This window comes from Arvicanthis niloticus, chromosome 22, assembly GCF_011762505.2.
Source record: "Arvicanthis niloticus isolate mArvNil1 chromosome 22, mArvNil1.pat.X, whole genome shotgun sequence".
NCBI lineage: Eukaryota > Metazoa > Chordata > Mammalia > Rodentia > Muridae > Arvicanthis > Arvicanthis niloticus.
This window is the reverse complement of record NC_133429.1, coordinates 39,517,658-39,540,055: the sequence shown is the minus strand read 5'-3', so window position 1 is coordinate 39,540,055 and position 22,398 is coordinate 39,517,658. Positions and strand designations below refer to the sequence as shown.

Here is a 22,398-nt window from a genome sequence, read left to right as displayed (position 1 = left end):
TCTGTATGTTCAGTGTCATCTTAGCTCTGCAGAGTTCCAAGCCTGCCCTAGTTAATCCCTGTAAATAGTAAAAGCAGGCTCCATGTTTTCTATCGGTGTGGAAGACGGTATTTGACATTTGGAGATGAGAAAAGTCACTCTCATATTGTAACTGTGAATATAAGTGAATATTGAGTTCGAGTCCAGCCTGGTCCACGGAACGAGTTCCCAGTCTCGAAAAACAAAACAAACAAAATATAAAATTTCACTTCCAAATAATAGTATAAAACTTAGAAGTCCTCTCCAACCCCCTAACCTTGAAGCTGGACTGCATACTTGCTACTATAATAAGCCTCTTAGGAGGCAATTAATACCTTGGTCATACAAGAAAGTGTACGTGCGTCTTAGGTTTTACCAAAAAATTCTGTGATTTAAAGTTTTTCGAGGCAAACTCTCCAAAATATGTTTAAATCTACAGTATAGGCCAGTTAGTTGTCCATCCACTCTTACCTGTTTAGACTTTTAAAGATACTTTAAAATATGCTTTCAGTAAACAATGCTTTACACCCCCATCCCCCACCCGCGGAGGATTAAAACGGCTCAGCACCGTGGAGTGCAAAGCTGGCGGGGAATCGGCGCCGCCCGGTTAAGCCAGGCGATTGGCCACAGAAATTCATCTCTCCGAAAGCTCCCTCCGAGCTCCACTAAGCAAGCGGGCGGGGCGCCCAGCGCGCCTGCGCGGCGGAAGTGCGGGCGGGGTCACGTGGCCGCGCGGGGGCGGGGCTGGGAGGAGTTGCGGCGGACCGCTCGGAGGGCGGCGGCCTATTACCTCGCGGCGCGGCAGTCCGGGACCCGGCTGGCGCATGCCTGTCTCGGGTCGGACGGTGAAGCGGGCTGCTGCGGGCGCGCGGCAGCAGCGGAGAGCCGGGGCAGCCGGAGAGCAGCCGGACACCCCGCGGGGAGGCTGGACAGCCCGGGCTCGGCCGAGGGCGCTGCTCCGCAGTCGGCGGGCATCATGGCATCGCTGGCCGACCGGGTCCGGGGCAACGGGCGCATCGCCGCCGGGCTCCTGTTCAACCTGCTGGTGTCCATTTGCATCGTGTTCCTCAACAAATGGATCTATGTACACCACGGCTTCCCCAACATGAGCCTGACCCTGGTGCACTTCGTGGTCACCTGGCTGGGCTTGTACATCTGCCAGAAACTGGACATCTTTGCCCCCAAAAGTCTGCCGCTCTCCAAGCTCCTCCTCCTGGCCCTTAGCTTCTGTGGCTTTGTGGTCTTCACCAACCTTTCTCTGCAGAACAACACCATAGGCACCTATCAGCTGGCCAAGGCCATGACCACGCCGGTGATCATAGCCATCCAGACCTTTTGGTACCAGAAGAGATTCTCCATCAGAATACAGCTCACGCTGGTGAGTAGCTGTAGCTGCCGCTGGGCGAGCGTCCCTGGCCAGCTACCTGGCTGTCTTTCTCCCCGGGAAAATTGAATGCACTTTGCTTATAGCCTGGCACTCCGGAAGCCCACTCCCATCGTTTTTATTCCACACACGAGCCAGGCTCTATAAGTAGCTTATTTGGGGAGAGGTGGAAAAAAACCGTCTTGACATTCCGCAGGTTCTTAGTAAAAGGTTGTGTTCCTGATGGAAATCTTTAAATGCTGTGATTGATGAGGGGGACGGCAGCCTTAGATGGAACAGTTCAGTGTGTCGGGATATCTGCGAAAGCTCAACCTGGAAAGAAAAAGAAGTAATTCTACCTCTGGGGAATCCGAACCATATGTGATAAACATGAAATGGTTTAGCATAAAATATCTCCAAATACGCCGCCAGCGGCATATTGCTGGGGTGCTTTGTGTTTAAATAAAAGGAGAGTCATTAAAATAACATTAGCACTTCGTAGTTTTTAGTGTTTCGGGTCGTAATGCTTTTCTCCTTATATATTTCCGCTCATGTGTTTATAAATACTGATTTAGGGGGTCCATTCGCTTACCTGTAAGCAGTTTTCCCCAAACGAAGAAAACATGCACCCACACCCACCCCTGCCTCAGTGATGTGAATGTGTTTCGTTAGTGTTGCCAGACATCATTCTTGAATTTAATCTCACAACATCTGCCTCTTTCTCTTTGCAGATTCCTATTACTGTAGGTGTAATCCTAAATTCTTATTACGATGTGAAGTTTCATTCCCTTGGAATGGTGTTTGCCGCTCTTGGTGTGGTAGTCACGTCCCTGTATCAAGTGGTTGGTAACTTTCCTTTATGTGCCTTTTTAGCAGATTTCATAAATTTTGAAGCCGTAACCCAAGGTTTAGAGAATACAGTATAGAGACAGTAGACATGGGAAGAAAGCAGTAACTGATAAAGTGAAGAGAACAGAGGAGACAGAAGCCCGGGTGTGTGATGCTCTCCGAATGCCTGTTTGTAAGTGCGCAGTCCCCATGCTTAAGCGTAGTTCGGGACAAACTTGGGTTTGGGTTTTTCTTCTTGGAAGTCTTCACAAAATGAGCAGTAAGGTTTTGCTTCTAAGTTCATTGGTCACACTTACCATTTACTCCTCGATTAAAAAGTCACTAGGGTGAATAAAGTCACAAACTTCCAAACGTTTGAACATGAAAAAAAATCAGGTGTACATATTTTAAGCTCAGAGAAGTGTTGGTGTTACAACTTGCTCATGGTCTTCTGATAATTTGTCTGTGTCAATAGAGTGTTTTCTAGGTTTCTAACTTCTTGTGCAAGCACAGTGCCTTGCCTGTGGCCAGTATTCAGTTTTTTTGTTTTTTTGTTTTTTTTTTTTTTTTTTTCTTTTTCATGGGTTCACTTCATTACCCTAAGTTGCCAACAAGCTGGCTTTTGTGTCCTGTGTAGTGGGGAGAATTTGCAGGGTGTGGGGAACTGTGAAACAGTCTTCTCTCTATGCTGGAAACCTTGGTCTGGAAATACTGGGTGTGCCTGCACGGGGAATCAGAGCCAACAAGTAACCAGTGTTACCTCTGGCACGCAATCATCCACTGGTGATAAAGGAAGACATTTCTAGTTAGGAATGTTAGCTCAGTACTGTGCCCTAGCGCCTTACTGTGTGCTGGTGGGGTTGTCCCAGAAACATTGTTACTGTATTTTGGGTAGGGGCGTGGGAGGCTGAGGATTGGGCCCACAGCTTCCTAGCTTTCTAAGCAAGCACTGTATACTGAGCTAAAACTCATCCAGCCAGCTAACAACTTCAACCACTGCTGCTTCTGAGCCTTCTATGGCTGTTGTCGTCCTGGGATCGAACTCACGACCTCACACACACTGGTCAGGTAGCCACCGCTCAGCTTCAGCCCCAGCTCTCTCTACCTTTTCTTTTTTACACTTTCTTATTTTGTTTGTGTGCACACATACGCCGTGTGCACATAGAAGTCAGAGAGCGACTTTTAGGCTCACAGTCTGTTCTCTCCTAACACGTGGGCCTCTGGGCCCCACCTTTGGTACTGAGGTTTGGCAGCAGAGACCTTTACCCACTGAGCTGTCCGTTGGTCTGCTTTTTACTTTCTGCTGTAGTTGTTGTGTCTTTGTGGGTTTGTTTTGTTGTTGTTGTTGTTTGTTTTGTTTTTGTTTTTCTTGAGACAGGACCATGTTGTTCTGACTGGTCTGGAACTCACTATGTAGACCAGGCTGGCCTGGAACTCACAGAGAGATCCACCTGCCTTCCAACCTTCCAAGTGCTAGCATTAAGGGCATGTGCCACCATGCCTAGCCTCTCCTGTCACTTTTTAAGAAAGTATAGGCATGTGTTACCACACTTTGTTTACTTGTTAAATATTAGAATTGCTTTTTCTCCATATACATAATATCAGTTCACAATACTCACTGGTTTGGTTTTTTTTTTTTTTTTTTTTTTGTCTTTTTTTTTTTTTTTTTTATGTGTGTGTGTGTATGGCCATTTTTGTTCATGAGTGTTTCAAATTTGCCAAAGCTTAGAATCAAAAGATTCTATATCTCCAAGATTTGCAATGAGATGTATCAAGGAATGACTGAAAACCAATGGGCAAAGGTACTATGCCACCATAGGCAGTCACCCACCAAAAATTCCTTTTAAACAAAATTGTATCTGCCTCTTGTGTCCTTACTGGGTTCCTAAGGTTTGGTTTGTTTTGTTTGCTGCTGCTGTGAACAGTGAGAGAAGGTGAAAGAGAAATCTTTAGCTCTTGGCTGGAAAAAGATGGTGGGCTTGTTTGTTTGACAAGACTTCCTTTATGCTCACTCGTGAGGACACAATGAGGAAAAGCAGCTGTAACCCTACCCTTCAGGAGTCTGTAGCTAGCCTAGGTAGCATCCCTCCAAGCTGAGGAGAGTCCTGAGGAGCACGGAGGAAGAAGTGGCAGTTCTGAGTGACGAGGCTAGACTCGAGGGGAAGTTAGCTTTAAGTTGGAGGCATAGATGTTTGCTCAGCAGTAAAGTCTTGAGGCCTGTCCTTTAATATGTTTCAAATTGAGGAGCACTTGGGGAGCACTTGATGTGTTTAGTGGAAGCTAGACTATAGGAGTGTCGTGAGAAGTCGATGCCGAGTAGCTAAGCCAGACAGTAAAGTCTTGCTGCCCCTCACAGGAAATGTCTTATTCTGCAGATGCCAGCAGGGGAGAACATTTACATTGGGAAGAGGCTTTATCATAATTTGTATTTAGGAAAAATCTAGTGACATTGGAGGGTACAGAAGAGAAGAAGGATAAAGAACCAGGGCAAGGGTGTGGGCACAGGACCGTGAGGCCTACATGAGGAGGAATTAGGACCTGATTGGCTAGGAGCCAGCAGTGTTAAGAAGCTGGATCCCTAGGAGAGAGGATAGCAGCACGTATGGAGGCTGCACAGGGGAAGCTCCTTCCTAGACAGAAGGAGCTTGATCTGAAGCCTGGTCCTGCAGACTAAGCAGGAAGCGGGTTGTGAGACCAGGGATGGAGGTCAGTGATAGGGGTGCTTGCCCAGCATGCACAAGGCCCAAGTTCGCTCCCCAGAACCTGAAATATTTCTTAAAGATGCTCAAGGAGAGAGGTCAGAGCTGTCTGTGACTGCAGATAGGAAAAAATGTCAGTCAGATAGTACTTTGAGTGTGGCTTGGGACGTGGTGGGTATGCTTAAATAGGGTGTGGGAGGAATGGTGGCCAGAAGCTTGGTTGAGACAACTGTCCCTAGTAGTTGTACAGCAGTCGGGGAGGCTAGCACGGGCAGGAGGGTGAGCCAGCACTGTCTGAAGCTTTCCTGTTCTTGCTCACGGCCGTGCTCCTATAAGCAGGCCGGGGAAGAATCAGCTCTTTGTTCCTCAAAGTCTCAGAGACTCCTAGTGGAAGCTGGCAGGAGCGAGGTTCACATTTCCTGCTTTTGCATTTCGGTCTCGGTGAATTCCTATAGACTTGCCTTATGTTACAGAATACCTTAAAAGCCAGGCTGTTCTCCCAGACCTGATTCAAGCTGTCAGCTGAATATTCTGCAGAGACTCTCGTTAGTCATGTTTGTGAAGTATTTTTAAGGATATGAGATACACAGTTTTGAGGTTTTTACTGAATGAGACAGTATTTTAGGGTTTTCCATTACTCCACTGTGCCCAGGTATATTTATGAGAAATCCAACCCACAGGAAAGTTCTCTGGGGAGAAAAATGTCTTCTGCCACTGAGGTGGCTCTGAAGTCCACATACCTTTAAAGCCACACACCGGAGTCCTCTTCTCACGGAAATTTCCATTCCCTCCATGTTTCCCCAGTGTCCTTGACACATGGGGTTCCTGCTGCATTTACTTCCTGCTATTTAGTAGACGCAGGAGGATAGAGGGGTACCTACCGTTTTCCTCTCTGAGGCATTGGGACATCAGTAGATGAGCAGATACCATGTTCAGAGCCCCTCATGTCTCTCCGCCTTTGAGATTTTCTAGAATCGTGAGGTTTGTCCTCTTCCCCTATCCTGACCAAAGGATGCTTCTCTTTGTTCCTGACTTGTTTTGTCTCCCGGTTGTCAGTGGGTCGGAGCCAAGCAGCATGAACTGCAGGTGAACTCCATGCAGCTGCTTTACTACCAGGCTCCCATGTCGTCGGCCATGCTGCTGCTGGCTGTGCCCTTCTTTGAGCCGGTGTTCGCAGAGGGAGGAATATTTGGTCCCTGGTCAGTTTCTGCTTTGGTAAGTTCTAATTGTCCTGGCGCCTGAGAGGGTGCACTGATCACTCCTTTCTTAATGTCGTTTGTGGGTGTGGAGGCACAGTCTCAAGTCTGTTGTTCTCACAGTTAATCCCCATGGTTGCTCCCTAAGGAAGGAAGGCGAGATGAGGGTTGTTTTCACGTGAAGAACTGAGGCATGTGAAAATAGAAGGAGCTGTCCACACACTGTGTTCCTCACAAAGCCTGGCTTGATAGCGTAGTTATCCAATAAACACATTTAGTTTAGGTAAGAGTAAAAATGAACAGTTCATCAGAAATGAATGTGCAGGTGTCCATGCGCTAGTGTTAGCAGATTGGCGGGGGCCGGGACTGTAGCTGTTCCATAGGCTGTTGGCTTGCCTGAATTTTCTGATTTTTCTATGATGTTCATGTGTTGCTTTTAATGGGAACTCATTACTGCTGAGCTCAGTGGTGTGTGCCTGTATCTCAGCTATTCAGAAGCTGAGGCCAGAGGAGGCCATGGGCCCATGAAGTTGAAGACAGCTTGGGCAATAGAGGGGAGACTCTATCTGGAAGAAAGAGTAAAATTTTAAAAGAAAGCATTTCTTCCTTAAGGGAATAAGAAAAATGAACCGCCGGGCAGTGGTGGTGCATGCCTTTAATCCAAGCACTTGGGAGGCAGAGGCAGGCGGATTTCTGAGTTCGAGGCCAGCCTGGTCTACAGAGTGAGTTCCAGGACAGCCAGGGCTACACAGAGAAACCCTGTCTTGAAAAAAAAAAAGAAAAAGAAAAGAAAAAGAAAAAAATGAACCAAGAAATTCACATTGAAAACTTTGTGTTTTATTGGATTCTTTGCTTGCTTTTTAAAGATTTATTTTATTTTCCAATCTGTGTCTTTGGAGGCCAGTGCTTTTGGATCCCCTGGAACTGGAGTTGCAAGGTGGTTAGGTGGTTGTAAGCCACCCTGAGTGCTAGGAATTGAACTTGGGTCCTACGGGAGAACAGAAGCTTTTACTTGCCTATTTCCTGGCCCCTTGGTTCATTGCTTTGGTTTGGGGTTTTTGTTGTTGTTTTAGATAGCATGTCATATAGCCAGTCATACAACCTCAAACTCACTCTGTGGCCAGAGCTGCCTTGATCCTTCTGCCTGCACTTCCCACAAGCTGGGATGTCAGATGTGCACCAGACACCACCTTAAAGCCAGGTCGTCACCGCAGAGCTTCCCAATACTTGTTGGACAGTTATTTTTTTGTTTGTTTCTTTAGACAGACTTTTTCTGTGTATCTCTGGCTGTCCTGGAACTCACTCTGTAGACCAGGCTGGCCTCAAACTCAGAGATCCACCTGCCTCTCCCTCCTAAATGCTGGGATTAAAGGCATGCGCCACCACTACCCCAGCTCCAAGTTGATTTTCTAAATTCATTTTTTGGTAGGGTGTTTGTTTGTATTTTGAGACAAGCTCTTACTATGCATCTCTGACTGGCCTGGAACTCTGTATGGCCTCAGACTTGACGTGAGTGTGTGTGTGTGTGTGTGTGTGTGTATGTATGTGTGTATATATGTGTGTGTGTATGTGTACATGTGTGTATGTGTGCGTGTGTGTATGTGTGTGTATGTATGTGTCTATGTGTGTATGTGTGTGTGTGTGTGTGTGTGATATTATCATCATGTGTCATGTTTTTAATGGTTGAAGTCTGCATTTTTAGAAACTCCTCATGAGACATATTTGTTCGGTACAGTGATTCTCTTGGTTTATTTGTAGCTTATGGTACTGCTGTCTGGAGTAATCGCTTTCATGGTGAACTTATCGATTTACTGGATCATTGGAAACACGTCACCGGTCACGTATCCTTTCCAAGTCCTCTCAGTGTGTACAGTCTTCCTCTCTCATCTGTGACACTGTTACATGGCCTTTGTTAAATAGGCTGGTTGTTTTAACTTTTTTATTGCTATATTTCATTAGTATGGGTGTATTTCTGCATGTATGTCTGTCGTGCATGCCTGATGCCTTTGGAGGCTGGAGAAGCCATCAAACTCAGAGATCCAACTGTAAAATGAATGTCTTTAAGTGCCAGCTTATTACCCAGAGGGAGTGGTAAGGAGGACTGGACTCCAGACTTTGGGACACATTTCCAGGAGCTCCGACAGGTCTACTGAACAGTGAATGTGAAGCACAGTGCGCTCGGGTGCCATGTGTACCGCAGAGGCTGCCTCAGGAGATGGGCCAGTGTGGAGGAGGCCTGGCATGCAGGCAGAGCTGAGGTGGAGGAGGCCTGCCATGCAGGTAGAGCTGAGGTGCGTGGTCCTCAGCCACAGCGGTCCTGAGTCCTGTGTTGCTCTAGTGTGAGCGAGCGAGGCTACCAACAAGTCAGGGAATAGACCGACTCCTGGGGCACTGCACCTCCAGAGTTCATAGAGAGGAGAGCGGAGGAGTCCACGTGAGGAGGGGGAACCACCGTGCTGCCAGATGGTCAGGCTTCTGGAAGATTGGCAGTTAAACTAACTCTTACAGACCTAGTGAGTCAAGGCACTGACAGTTTTGACCAGAGCACTTCCGGGTGTGGTAACACCTCACTGGAGAAGGGAGAACTGGAGCCTCTGCTGTTTCAGTTCCTAAAAAGAGCCACTGAAGAGTGTGGCTGCCTGCTTCCCAGCTCTGTCCTGTCTCCTTTCTGTCTTCCATCTCTGTCCACCTACCTGCCTAGGTCTTTCTGCCCCAGCTCCAAGCCTCCAGCCCTTTATTATGCAAAAAGCCACACTCCTTACCCAACCAATTGTCTTTGGGGCTAAGCGATCTTCCCCTCTGCCGCTTGCTTTTCTTTTTTGAGCAGATAATTGAGATTAGGAGTATGTCACTATGGTTGTGATAACCATCCCTGGACACATCCTCTGGATCGCAGACATCAATTCCACTGCATCAAGCCACTGAAAGAAAAAAGACAGCAAGCAGGTGCCCTGGGCGCTGTCTAGAGGGCTGCTGCTGAGTGGGTCTCTTTGGTGCTTTTTTTCCTGGAACTTTCCTGTGGTCCAGGCTGGTCTCATTTACTATGCAGCTAAGGAAGACTTTGACCTCCAACCCTCCCGCTTCAGCCTTCTAAGAGCTGGGGTCACAAGCCTGCACCACCATGCCCAGAATCCAAGCAAAAAAAAACCTGTGTGCAGAGATCATATGGAGCCAGGCCTCTGCTGGGGTCCTCCACTTCCCGTGAGCCTGGGCGTGTTCTGGGAGCTCCTGTGGATCCAGAGGTCACTTAGGAACTCAGGGACCTAAGGTTGGCCTCAGTCAGCTCATTGTCCCCATCATGGCAAAGAGAGTGACAGGGAAGCTAATAAAAAACTAGGGACAGTCACATCTACAGTGCTGGGCAGTCCTGCCATGCAGGGTGCTTGTTATACTCTATAGCTCACAGTGAGCATGATGGCGCCTGCTGTGGTCTAGAATCTTTGCAGGTGTTACTTGATCCACATCAACTGTACAAGGTAGATACAAGATCATCTTTAATAGGTGGAGGCAGAGAATCTGAGGTACAGAGAAAGCGGTAGCTGCTTCTAGGGAGACGGACACATAGGTTTGTAGCATACATCTGAAGAGTAGAACAGTATTGGTTTAGATAAAAAAAAATGATTATGTGGAACATATGGCAAGAGAATAATTTCTGAGGTCTCTGTATGGTTTGAGTCTTTATCTTTTGATACAAACAATGACTTGGCAAAACACTTTAGCCCAGTAATGGATTGCCGGCAGTATATTAGATTACAGCCTGAACTTTGGCACTAACAAGTTCACCTTTGTCTGGCCTCCCAGCACTGAAGGTTGCTCCGGTGAGGTGACTCAGCATATGTGCCTTCCACCAAGCCTGACCTGAGTTCAGTCCCTGGGGCCCACATGGTGGGTCCATAAGTTGACCTCTGACTTCCATACTTGTGCCTTTGCGTGTGCATGCACACGTGCGCGTGCACACACACAACATACACACACATACAACCATATAAAATCAGTGTTTTTGAAACTTACTAAAGGGTCTGAGCCTGCACCATTGAGAAAAGGGGAGACTGGGAAGCAGTAGAGGAGGCGGGTGCTTATGGAGGAGCAGCTAACAGGGTGGCTGGTGTGGTGGTGCTCCCCTTCTGGCTCCTCCCTCCCTTGCCCACCTCATCTTAGGCAGACTGGACGTTTTCTTTGAGTCAGCTCCCTGGCACCTGGTGTGTGTCAGCTCATTGCCAGTGACAGTTTATTAGGAACACTATGGATAGCAATCCATCGTAGAACCATAAACTCCTGTGCTAAGTGTCCCCACTGTGCCTCACTGTGCACACCTTTCTCCCCCTGTGCTGCCTCTCTGGAGGTCACCAGGAACACTCGAAGCAGTCTCTTGTCTTTGGAGTGTGTATATGTAGCTTAGGGCCGACAGGAAGAAGTGCAGAGAGCAGGCTCTGCAGTCAAGAGTGCACCCTGCTCTTAGACCTGAGCGTGGTTCCAGTCACCCTCTTCAGATGGCCATAACCGCCTCTAACCCAACCCCAGGGAACTCAGCACTCTCTTCTGGCCTCCGTGGCATCATGTACATCGCACTCATGTACACACACAGTTTTAATGCAGTGTCATCATTTTCACGTTAGTCAGTTGCTAAGACCATGCCTGAAGAGAGTATGGTGTACCCAGCATGTTCCGAAGTGTCTGTCCTTTAAGCGCATGGCAGCGGTTGAATCCTGTTGTATGAAGTTCTTTCCAGCCACAGGTAGCTGTTGCTGTGCGTGCACTGGCATGTGGACCTGTGTGACCCTAACGTCTATCTCGTTGCTCCCTTGTCTCCTTACCTGAACCCCTCAGCTACAACATGTTCGGACACTTCAAGTTCTGCATCACCCTCTGCGGAGGGTACGTTTTATTTAAGGATCCACTGTCGGTAAACCAAGGACTTGGCATCTTATGCACGCTCTTCGGTATCCTCACCTACACTCACTTTAAACTCAGCGAGCAGGAAGGCAGTAAGAGTAAGCTGGTCCAGCGGCCCTGAGCTTTGGAGGAGAGAAAGTCGGATCATAAGGGTGAGAAAGGACAGATGTGTACGTCTGGAAAAGCTCCTGGCGGAATCCAGTCAGTGATGCACAAGAAGTATTTTCTTCACAGAAAATGAGTTTTTAGTACCTTTTATCGATTTAATTTTTTAAAACCAAAATGGTTCAGGCTTCTTTTCAAAGACTTTGTGAACCTGGAGCTGGCACTCGGTGGTACAGTGTTTGCCTCGCATGCGTGAGACCCCGGCCTCAAATTCCAGCACCGGCAAAGAAATGCTAGGAACCGCATATAAGATGGTTTCGTTCTGCCAACTGAAGTACAGGAGAGTCAGTTCCGTTGGAATGACAGAGCACTCCAGGGCTACAGCTGTGCCGTGGCTGTCCGAGTCCATGATCTCCCAGGGAAGGGCACACACCAACTACTGCCAGCTCACCCATGCCTTCCCATTGGGAACTTCTTTGTCGTCCAGACAGGGTGGTGGTCATAGCTGTTTTGAGACTGGATCTCACTGTGTAGCCCTGACTGGTCTGGAATTCTCCACCTAGACCAATCTGGCTCTTAACCCCACCACTCCGTCCAGCCTTTAACTTCTTTATTATGTCATTGTAGAACTGAAATATTTATGGAAAGCAAGCTGTCATAGACATGATCATGAGACAAATTACAACTCTGAAAAAATCACTTTTTAGTAGAAAATTGATATAGGACGTTCTTCCCTGTTAGACAGGCAGAACTGCTTGAGCCAAAGCCCGCTCAACAGCACAGGCTCTGCCTGAGCCAGAGGGAGTGTCTGTAAGGAACGGTGTTGGTCTTCTCATGGCTTTGGGCCTTCGGGGAGTTCTAGATACTATGTATGGAGTTAAGCGAAAACCCATGATTTAACAGCTCAAAGACAAGTCTAAGGCCAGCAGGTATAGCCCAGTGATAGAATACCTGCCCAGCACTCAGAGGTAGGTCCCTTTGTTCCGGAAACTGCCTTCCCAGCTTGCTTAATCATTTCATCGTAGTGATTCCTAATATGGCTTCCCTCAATGCTCCCCGCCTTCCACATACTGAAGCAACAGTAGGGAGCATTGTATGGTACTGGAAACTGGACTGAATTATGCCTTCCTTTTTTTGTGTGTGTGGCAAATTAGAGCAACAGCTGTCCAAATTCTAGGTGGAAACTTGGTGAAAAATAGGAAAGATATGATGAGAGGTAGGAGACCAGCTTTATGTGAGGCTTCAGAGGAACTGAGAAGTAGTTTTAATTGAGATGCAGACAGAATACATGGGTCTCCAGCAAAGAGGGTGCTGGGTATTTAATTGCAAAAGTAAATGTGTGTCTGCCTTCAAGTATCTTGACATTTCGCCATTAAAAGCAGCCATTGATGACCTCAGAAGAGTCAGATCTCTTGAAATAATAACTTTTTCTAAACATAAACTTTCTGTGAGAAAACATCTTAAGACAAAGAGCCATGTCTTGTGATAATAAATTGTATTTTGAATTTTTTTTTTCACAGAGAGAAGTAACTTTTAATATATTAGGGTTTTTTGTTGGTAGTGGTAGTTTTTAGTTTTGTTTTGTTTTGTTTTGTTTTGTTTTGTTTTTAACCAAATAAAGCCTGGGTTGTATTCCCAGCACTGCCAAAAACAAAACCTTTTCAAGTAATCAGGAAACAGGTTGGGGGGGGGGGGGACCGACGACACACATTCCCAGATCCCGAGATTTGGGTGGCTGAGTCGGAGCTAGAAGTTCCCAGGCCATGTAGACCACACAGACTCCTAGGGCAGCCTGAATTGCATACTGAGATTCTATTAAGGGGAAAGGAAATGTGCCTGTTTTAGGATTTTTTTTTCCTGGCCCATTTAAAGTACAAAGCCGTGGTAAATGTGTATTTTGGAGAACAGCAGTGTGTGTTGTGTCCATGTGCCTTCCTGGATTTTTGTTCTAAATATTGGCCTCCTCAGTTTACAGAGTTGTGTGATTATGCCAAGAATTGCAGAACATGCTGTCTTTACCACTATAGACCTTTGGTATTATGTTCAAGAAACATTTTCTATGTATGTTTAAATTAATGTTTAACAGTTTCCCAGAAGCTAATGAAAAGAGTTCCAGCACAGAGATCATTAGGTTTCTGTCCATTCGGAACAACTGAGTTGGTTTGTGCTGGGTACAAGTCTTAGCTGTAGATAAGGCCTGGGGACGGGTTGGTCTGAAAAGGTAGGTGTGTGGAGTATAATAAATGGCTGGTGTCAATAGGAATGAGAGACAAAGGGGAAGCAAGATGAGTCAAAGTGTGTTTACATACATGAATAAACTGTACTATTAGAACCATACAGGCTCAGAGGCATTTTTTTTTTTTTTTTTGCACCCTGAAGACTGACTGTCATCTAGTTGAAAAGAAAATTCCAGAGGAAACACACAAGCAAGCACAATGACCAACACTAGACAGCATTGTCTTTTTGCCGTCAGTGGAACTGGATGTAGTTTTTTATCCTCTGTCAAATGACTAAACTTCAGCTCTTGCTATAAACGATAATGACCCCTTGTTCTCACTTCTCACTTCTTGCATACTAGAGCCCATGAGCAAAGTGGGCATCTGTGTGTGTGTGGAAGTGCTGGTCTGTACTACTTGCTAGCCTACAGCTCTGATGCAACCAAATTCAAAGTTCCTTGTCAATTAATTGGGGAGGGGGTAATAGGAAGATGCTTCAGTGGGGGGTTTGGGTGTGTCATAGGAAGATGCTTCAGTGGGGGGGTTGGATGTGTCATAGGAAGATGCTTCAGTGGGGGGGTTGGATGTGTCATAGGAAGATGCTTCAATGGGGGGGTGTCATAGGAAGATGCTTCAGTGGAGGGTTTGGGTGTGTCATAGGAAGATGCTTCAGTGGAGAGTCATAGGAAGATGCTTCATTGGGGGGGTCATAGGAAGATGCTTCAGTGGGGGGGCTCATAGGAAGATGCTTCAGTGGAGGGTTTGGGTGTGTCAGGAAGATGCTTCAGTGGGGGGGTCATAGGAAGATGCTTTAGTGGGGGGTCATAGGAAGATGCTTCAGTGGAGGGTTTGGGTGTGTCAGGAAGATGCTTCAATGGGGGGGTGTCATAGGAAGATGCTTCAGTGGGGGTGTCATAGGAAGATGCTTCAGTGGGGGGGTGTCATAGGAAGATGCTTCAGTGGGGGGTGGAAGAGTTACAGGAAGATGCTTCAGTGGGGTGTGGGTCATAGGAAGATGCTTCAGTGGGGGGTGGAAGAGTTACAGGAAGATGCTTCAGTGGGGGGGGGAGAGTTACAGGAAGATGCTTCAGTGGTGGGGGGGAGAGTTACAGGAAGATGCTTTGGTGGGTTAAAATACTTGGCTACCCAAGCATGAGAATTTGAGTCTGAGTTCCTAACACCTACATTAAAAGGGAAAAGAAAAAAACAAAGCAGGCATGAGGGACTGGAGAGATGGCTCATGGGTAAGAGCCCTGGCTGCTCTTCCTGAGAACCTTCCATTCCCAGCGCCCTCATGACAGCTCATAAGCCTCTATCACTCCAGTTCCAAGAGATGGATGTCCTTTCCTGGTGCTCCACAGGTACCAGTTATGCAAGTGGTACACAGACAGACACACAGGCAGAACAGCCATGTAGACCAGGCTGGCCTTGAACTCAGAGATCTCTGCCACCTTAAAGACATGTGTCATCCAGCCTGGCCATACATATAACATTTTAAAAATAGAAATTAGGTGCAACTATGGAAACCCTTAAACCCAGTACTGTGTGGGAAGGAGAGGCAGGATCACCAGGGCTTGATGGGTCCAGTCTGGCTTCAGTGTCTGTGAGAGGTCTCTCAGGAACAAGGCAGCATGACAAGACACCTACTGGCTTCCTCTAATTCTGCGGCATCGGGTAAGTACTTACACGCATGACTAAGGAAAACAGAAATCGATAACGCGAAGGAGTCAGGTGTGGCTGTGCACGCCTTTAATCAGAGGCAAGGGAATCTGGATCTTTGAGTTGGAAGCCAGCCTGATCTATATACAGAATTCTAGACCTAGTCAGGGCTGCCTAGTGAGATTGCGGATACCTGGTGCTTGCTTGCAGGCTGCCTCTTCTGGGTTGGAAAGGGAAGAAAGCCTATTTGTTAAGAGTTAGGTTAGTTATCTGCAGCCTTGGGCATGATCATAAGCATGTGGATGTTGTGTGTGTGTTCTGTGCTGTCTCACTAGTAATGACAGTATAGAGAAACCATTCTCTGAATGTGGCCTTTCCTGTGCTTCATTCTTTAAAATACCTCTTAAGACTTGCTGTGTTAAAATCACTAATGCCTTAAATTTTATTTCAGTCACTCAAAGCACAGTAAATTCGCTTGTTTTGGGATGGGTCTCATGCAGCCAGGCTGGCCTTGATATGTAACTGAGATCGATACAGTGTTTCTGCCTGTGAGGCATAACATCCAGCAAAATGTTTAACTTTTAAGGGTTTTCCTTTTCCAACCTAATAATCTGTACCAAGCATGCATTTTCAGTTCCCTGTTTCTTCAGTTAGAAATCAGGCCTACGTTCTTGGCTGGTCAAGAGCGGGTGGGTCTTATCAGTCAGTCTGGGAAGGCACAGAATCAGTCCGGACTCCCTATGGCAATGGCAGGCCTCGGGATCTGTCTCTGGCAGGAGTTGAAAAGCAAAGCCAACCCTCACAGTCTGTGCATCTAGGAGAATTATGTCACTCATTGACCACAACTGTAAGAATCAAAAAATAAAAGTTCATTCGGATAGCGCTTTGCTGCCAGCACGGCTGGTTCTCAGAGGGGCCAGAAGAGGGCATTCCACACCCTGGAACTAGAGTTACAGATGGTTGGTTGTGTGGATACTGGGGGAAAACGGTCCTTTTCAAGATCAGCAAGGGCTCTTAGCGGCTGAGCCATCTCCAGCCCTCAGAAAATACAACAAAAATGTAGGAGGAAGAGAAAAAAAAAAGGCAAACACTGTTTTGTCTGAAACATTCGTATTTGCTCACTTCTCTAAAGGTTTAAGTGAGCTAGTTTCTCTTGATTATCTTTTAGTCAGGGCTGGTCCTGTTCCATCTTGTCTGTGGAACATAAACAAGGTTGAAGACTTGAATCTTTGATCCAAGGGACAGAGGTGGCTGGTTGTGCCTCATCCCAACTCTTTTTTTTTTTTTTTTTTTTTTTTTTTTTTTTTTTTTTTGGAGACAGGGTTTTTCTGTGTAGCCCTGCCTGTCCTGGATGGAACTCACTCTGTAGACCAGGCTGGCCTCGAACTCCGAAATCCACCTGCCTCTGCCTCCCAAGTGTCGTCCCAACTCTTAAACATCCCAGGCCGGCTGTGGATGTCCAGAATCACCAGAGCTGTGAAGAGACCCTGGGCAGGCATGTGGCTACTGAAACAGCATCCTGCTACCAGGCTGCAGGCTGCCTGTTCCGGGTTGGGAAGGAGAGCCCTACTGTGTGAGGATGCCTGTAGTTGTCACTTGCAGCTTCGAGAGCATCCCTGAGCATCTGGGTGTTGTGTTTGGTTTTCTTTGTTTTGTTTTTAGTAACTTTTTAAATCTCTACATAAACATTGTTAAACTTTCCATGGGCTCTTTGTGAATGTCCCAGCATGCATCCTGACCCTGCTTATCTCCCCCTCCCTCCATATCTAATCTCTGCCCTTGCAACCCCCCCCCCAAAGGAAACAAACAAACAAACAAATCTCACCGTGGAGGCTGCAGTGTGTCACACTGTATACCCTTTGGTCCACACTTCTCTCTTGCAAATGTTCATTCCAGTGACTCCTTGGTCTGTTTTGAGGCCTCTGGCTTTTGCTTCACCATCAAGACTGGACCCTCACTGGGACTCCTCCCGGATATCCTGTTGTTAACCTGTGACACGGAGGTCCTGCCGCTTTGGTCCTGTGGGGCTGGCCCCTTCATGAGCTCCAGCAGTTCACAGATGATGGTAGATGCTGGGGTGGGTCAACTCAAAGACCTTGTTCTGGACCCGGGTGGTAACTCAGTAGGTCAGCCCGCCAGCTCTCCCTGCATATCAGATATTTACATTACAATTCATAACAGTAGCAACATTACAGTTATGAAGTAGCAATGAAAATAATGTTATGGTTGGGGGGTTACAGCATGAGGAACTATATTAAAGGGTCGCAGCATTAGCAAGGACCAGCAGGTTAGGCGAAGCCTACTGTAGTAGGGCTTCAGACTCCTGTAACAACATAGGATAGAGCTGCATGAGGAGGCTAGGTTCCTGCCTGGCCTGACCAAAGCCATCTTGAGTCACACCTTTCCTGACTGTCACCACGTAATCCTGGTCTGCCCCTCCCACCCCACATTTCCTAGCATACCGTGCACAGACAGCCATAGGACTGGAATGTGGATTTTATGAGCAGACCCAAGTTCAGTCAGCACCGGGAATGCACATGTTTTCTTTGATGTTGCCTCCAGATAAGCTGTGTATACTCTGCCTTTGATAAAAATCAATTTCATCCTGACTAATATAGAGGCCCCTTCTTCTAACCAGAGTCACAGAGATGCACTGGTTTTGACCACACTTCTGTTGGTACTGAGGTACAATCTGTGCAATCCTGTCTCTGTCTGCCCCTTACCTCCCATGGTGCCTTGCGACCTGTCATGCTCAAGGCCCGTGTTCTTTGAGAATCCACATACCACACATCTGCAGGCATGGGCGAGGAACTTTAGGGGATGGGACTCCCACAGTCCTGCTTTATCACAGGGTGACCAAAGACAGAATTCTTCAGGCACAAGCAGAGCCATTCTTTAAATTCATAAAGAACGTCATGAGGCAGACATCCAGTGCTTGTACCTAGTATTCGTCTCGGGGGTGGCAAGCCTGAGACTCGTCACCAGTAGCAGTTCGATAGTGTTCTGGAATGTTGTGGCCCCAGCAGGTTGGGTCCTTGAACTTTGCAAATGGGCAAGGGACTGGAGAAAGGCCAGACACATAGAGTAAAGCCAGAATCCGGTGGGAGTTTTCTAAACCTGTACAACCCAGAACCTGCATGGTTATTAGATATTGAACAAGAAGAGGGCTCTCCAGGTGTGCAGTCTCAGGCCATAAACATCCAGGAGGAGGAAGCCATGGTTGCCGCTGGTCTTTACCCGCGCTGGTCAATCATTCATAAGCACTCATGGACTCCCGAGAAAACCTTCCCATTCCCTTGAGCCTGGGCCACGTGGGAAAGGGCTTGGATCTGAGCCTAAGAGTCCTTAGTTTGCCATTACCAAGTCAACAACAGAGTTCACTCCAGACCTCTCTCGGGGTTCATACACCCAGGGTTCACATACTCAGGGTTCACACACTTCAGGTCCACACACTCAGGGTTCACACACTTGGGGTCCATATACTCAGGGTTCACACACTCAGGGTCTACACACTCGGGGTCCATACACTTGGGGTTCACACACTCAGGGTTCACACACTCAGGGTTCATACACTTGGGGTCCATATACTCGGGGTCCACACACTCGGGGTCCATACACTTGGGGTTCACATACTCAGGGTCCACACACTCAGGGTTCAAACACTCTGGGTCCATACACTCAGGGTCCATACACTTGGGGGTCACACACTCAGGGTTCATACACTTAGGGTCCACACACTCAGGGGGAAGGAAGTAGGAGGGGGTTGCCAGTGTTTTCTTTGCCATTGAGCTACATCCTTAGTCCCTCCTTTTTGTTTTGAAACAGGGTCTAGCCAAGTTCCCCAGGCTAGCCACCTTAGGATCCTTCTCCCCCAGTTTCCTGAGTTGTTGGGATTCCAGGCATAGGCAAAGCAGTCTTTTATAAGTATAAAAAAAGAAAGGTTAGAAGGAAACACTGTTCCTTCTCACACACTCCAGGAAGACTGGCCCACCCACGTGGAGGGACAGCTGAAGTTCTGAGCACAAGACAGTGGATTCAGGAGCCTCTTGGTTGACTTAGCCTGGCCTTATTTGCTCGGTTTAAATTGGGTCTTTACATTAGGGGATTTGAATAACCAGGCTTCTTTTCTTAGCTACCTTGGCGTTTACTGAAAGAACACAGAGTCAAGAGAACAAAAAAGATTGGGTCACTACATGTAGCTCATTCATCCAGAGGATACTGCGAGCTCCCTATGTCCAAACCAACCAACCTACCTTCCTCCAGACCCACTCCCCCACATGGTGTTCCCATGTGCTAGCTCGAGGCATCGTGGAGTCATTATTGACATTGCTTTCCCTCAACTTTCTAATCTGGCAGGAAATTTGGCCAACTCTTCCCAACATCCAGAACCCACCTACTGCAATAGCCCCCTGAAGGTCCCCCGACATTCTCCTTTGCTCCCCAGAACCTGTCCTCAGACACCCAGTTCTCCACAGCCAGAGTGAGCCTGTCAAGTCACCCCTTGAAGCCCTACAACAGCACTCGTCAGTCTTAGCTTTGTTCCCTCAGGGAGAGGTAGCATGGTCTGTGCCCCTTCTCACCTAGTCTCCTGTGTCCCAGCCATGAGGGCTCTGGAGGACTGCTGCAGGCCCAACTGAGGAGATTTGCTCAGTTTCTGCCTGAAAGTTTTTTTCCAGGCTGCCTCTCACTTCCTTATAGTCCTTCCTGGAATTTCACCCCACCCCACCGTCCCGTCCCCCAAACTGCTGGTTTAACCAGGACGCGTTAGGCAAACCTCCTACACATCTCCACCACAGAGCCACATCTCCAGGCTCCACCGGCTTCATTGCTGCAGCTGCCTCACCCCGCCCTCCCTCACAGTATGCTAGTCTATTCTCCCTGCCTAGTTTGCCCTTTTCCCCCACGGAATTTATAACTTTTAATTCATTCATATTTATCCATCATTGTCCCATCCCCAAGTAGAATGTCAGCTTCACAAGGGGTTATTTATTGATTTATCAAAAACCAGGCATTTCAATAGTGAATTCATGCATGAATGAATGAATGAATGAATGAATGAATCTCCCTATACCACTACTTACTACTTCTCCTAGTCTTTGTATTCTTACCTTAGTGGAGAGAAAGCAAAGGAATAGAAGGATTATCATCAAAATTCCAGGTTGAAGGGCTGGAGGGATAGCTCAGCAACTAAGAGAATACTTTTTCAGAGGACCCAAGGGTGGTTCCCAGCAGCCATGTCTGGTCACTTACAGCCACCTATAATGTAGCTCCAGCTATAGAAGACCCAACATATGACATAAACACACACACACACACACACCCCAAATCTGTTTTAAAATTCAAGGCTGATATTAGCTACCTTGTTCTTAGTCTCCTGCTGTTTTGTTCCTTTGGGGCAGGGCTGGAAAACATGGATAGCAAATGAAAGAGCAGAATTCATCCGCTGGTAACTTCCTGGACTTCACTTAGACACAGCGGGAAAGATACATGCAAGAATGTCTGACTTGGTCTCATTCTTTGTGTGTGTGCACACGTGTGTGCACGTTGTAGGAATATATTCGTGCAGGTGTGTGCACGAGTGTGTGTGTGATGTTCTTGCATGTGTGTGCATGTATAGATGATATATGTGTGTTTGTGTGTGCATGTGTGTGTGCACGTGTGTATATGTATATATTATATGAATACTTTCCTGCATGTACATGTGGAAGCCAGAGGTTATTGGCTATCTTCCTCTACTTCTCTCCACATTTTTGAGATAGAATCTCTCACTGGTATCTGGGACTCAATGATCTGACTAAAGGCTGGCCGGTCAGTGAGGTCCCGAACTATTCCCCCTGCCTAGTTCTGGGATTATAGATGCACCAAGCAGCTTTTTATGTGGGTAGGATTCAGACTCAGTCCCTCATGCTTTAATGACAGGCACTTTACCCAGGCCCCCACTCTCTACTGAGTCTGTATGTTTTGTTGCTTTTTTTGAAACAAGGTCTCACTATATAGTCCTGGCTGTCCTGGAACTCACTGTGTTACAGGACTGGCCTTGACCTCATAGAGATCCAGCTGCCTCTGCCTCTGGAGTGCTGGGATTAAAGGCATGTGCCAGCACACCCTGGCTATCCTCTACTTAAGTACACACTTGTGCACCAAGTTCTTTTTCCACCTGATCAAGAGTTGGATGGACACTAGGAGCACCAGCATCTCCCTCCCTTCTTCAGCAGAAAGCTGGGAAGAAGGAAAAAGCAAAGAGAATTTAACAGAAAGAAAACATAGAATAAGAGCCTAATGATAGGGTTGGAGAGGTTGGTTGAGAGCACTGGCTAATCTTCCAGAGGATCAGGGTTCAAATCCCAGCACCCATATATATGGCAGCTCCCAACTGCCTGTAACTCCAGTTCCAGGGTTTCTGACACCTTCACACAGACACACATGGAGGCAAAACATCAATGTACATAAAATAAAAATCAAAAAAGAGCCTAATGCTAAGCCGGGCGGTGGTGGCGCACGCCTTTAATCCCAGCACTTGGGAGGCAGAGGCAGGCAGATTTCTGAGTTTGAGGCCAGCCTGGTCTTTAATTTTTAAACAAAACTTTCTTTTTTTTAAAGATTTATCTATTTTTATTTTTACTTATATGAGTAGACTGTAGCTGTCTTCAGACACACCAGAAGAGGGCATCAGATCCCATTACAGATGGTTGTGAGCCACCATGTGGTCTCTGGGAATTAAACTCAGGACCTCTGGAAGAACAGTCAGTGCTGTTAAGCACTGAGCCATCTCTCCGGTTCCCCTAAAGCAAAATTTTCAATAGACAAAGTTTAACTTTTTCATTAGAGACTTTCTAAAAAGTGAGAAGAAAGAAGGTAATCTATCTAGGGCAGTGCTACCAATTTCAGACACACTACAATTAAAGGTGAAAAGTAATAGAGGACAGGACAGGCAGGCTTCACAGAGAAACACTGTCTCAAAAAGCTAAAACAAAACCAAAACTGTATCAATTTAGAGATGATGAGGAAAGGGTCTAACATAACTAGTCTGGTTTTGCTCTCTAGGGATGGACAGTTCTGCTCTTGGATAAAGTGAGAGATTAAAGGCAGCCTAGAAGAACATGGTTTGTACTCTGTGTTCAAAGCTAGGATCTGGGAGGAGGACAGGTCCAAAGAGAACGTGTTGGAGAAATGTCTTTGCAAAGCTGTGTGGTTTTTGTTAGCCAAGGAGTGTGGTGATGGGCCATAAGCCAACCGATCACGTCAGGACGGTAATGGATCTGCTCATTAAAGCGAATCATACTACTAGAAGCCCTCATTGTTGGTCGCCGGATATGGTGCCACACATCTTTATTCCTAGCATTCAGATGGCAGAGGCAAGTAGATCTCTGTGAGTCTGAGGCTAGCCTGGTCTACACAGGGAACTCCCAGACAGGCAAGGT

The 22,398-nt window shown here is 47.1% G+C and overlaps 2 protein-coding genes across 2 annotated transcripts in view; one reads left to right on the top strand and one right to left on the bottom strand.

Annotated features, from left to right (window-relative positions):
• The first annotated feature begins 761 nt into the window (after positions 1-761).
• Positions 762-13,437, top strand: Slc35e3 (solute carrier family 35 member E3). The gene is made up of 5 exons (XM_076920308.1): positions 762-1,396; positions 2,113-2,223; positions 5,965-6,123; positions 7,863-7,945; positions 10,932-13,437. The coding sequence occupies exons 1-5, from the start codon at positions 995-997 to the stop codon at positions 11,116-11,118; spliced, it is 942 nt and encodes a 313-aa protein (XP_076776423.1). The 5' UTR covers positions 762-994; the 3' UTR covers positions 11,119-13,437.
• LOC143436224 (uncharacterized) overlaps positions 12,967-22,398 on the bottom strand; it is a 27,925-nt gene continuing 18,493 nt past the window's right edge. The window contains exons 3-4 of the mRNA XM_076920309.1: positions 16,803-17,122; positions 12,967-15,012 (exon numbers count right to left, since the gene is read on the bottom strand). The gene's annotated coding sequence lies outside the window, so the exon portion shown is untranslated. The remainder of the gene's footprint in view (positions 15,013-16,802; positions 17,123-22,398) is intronic.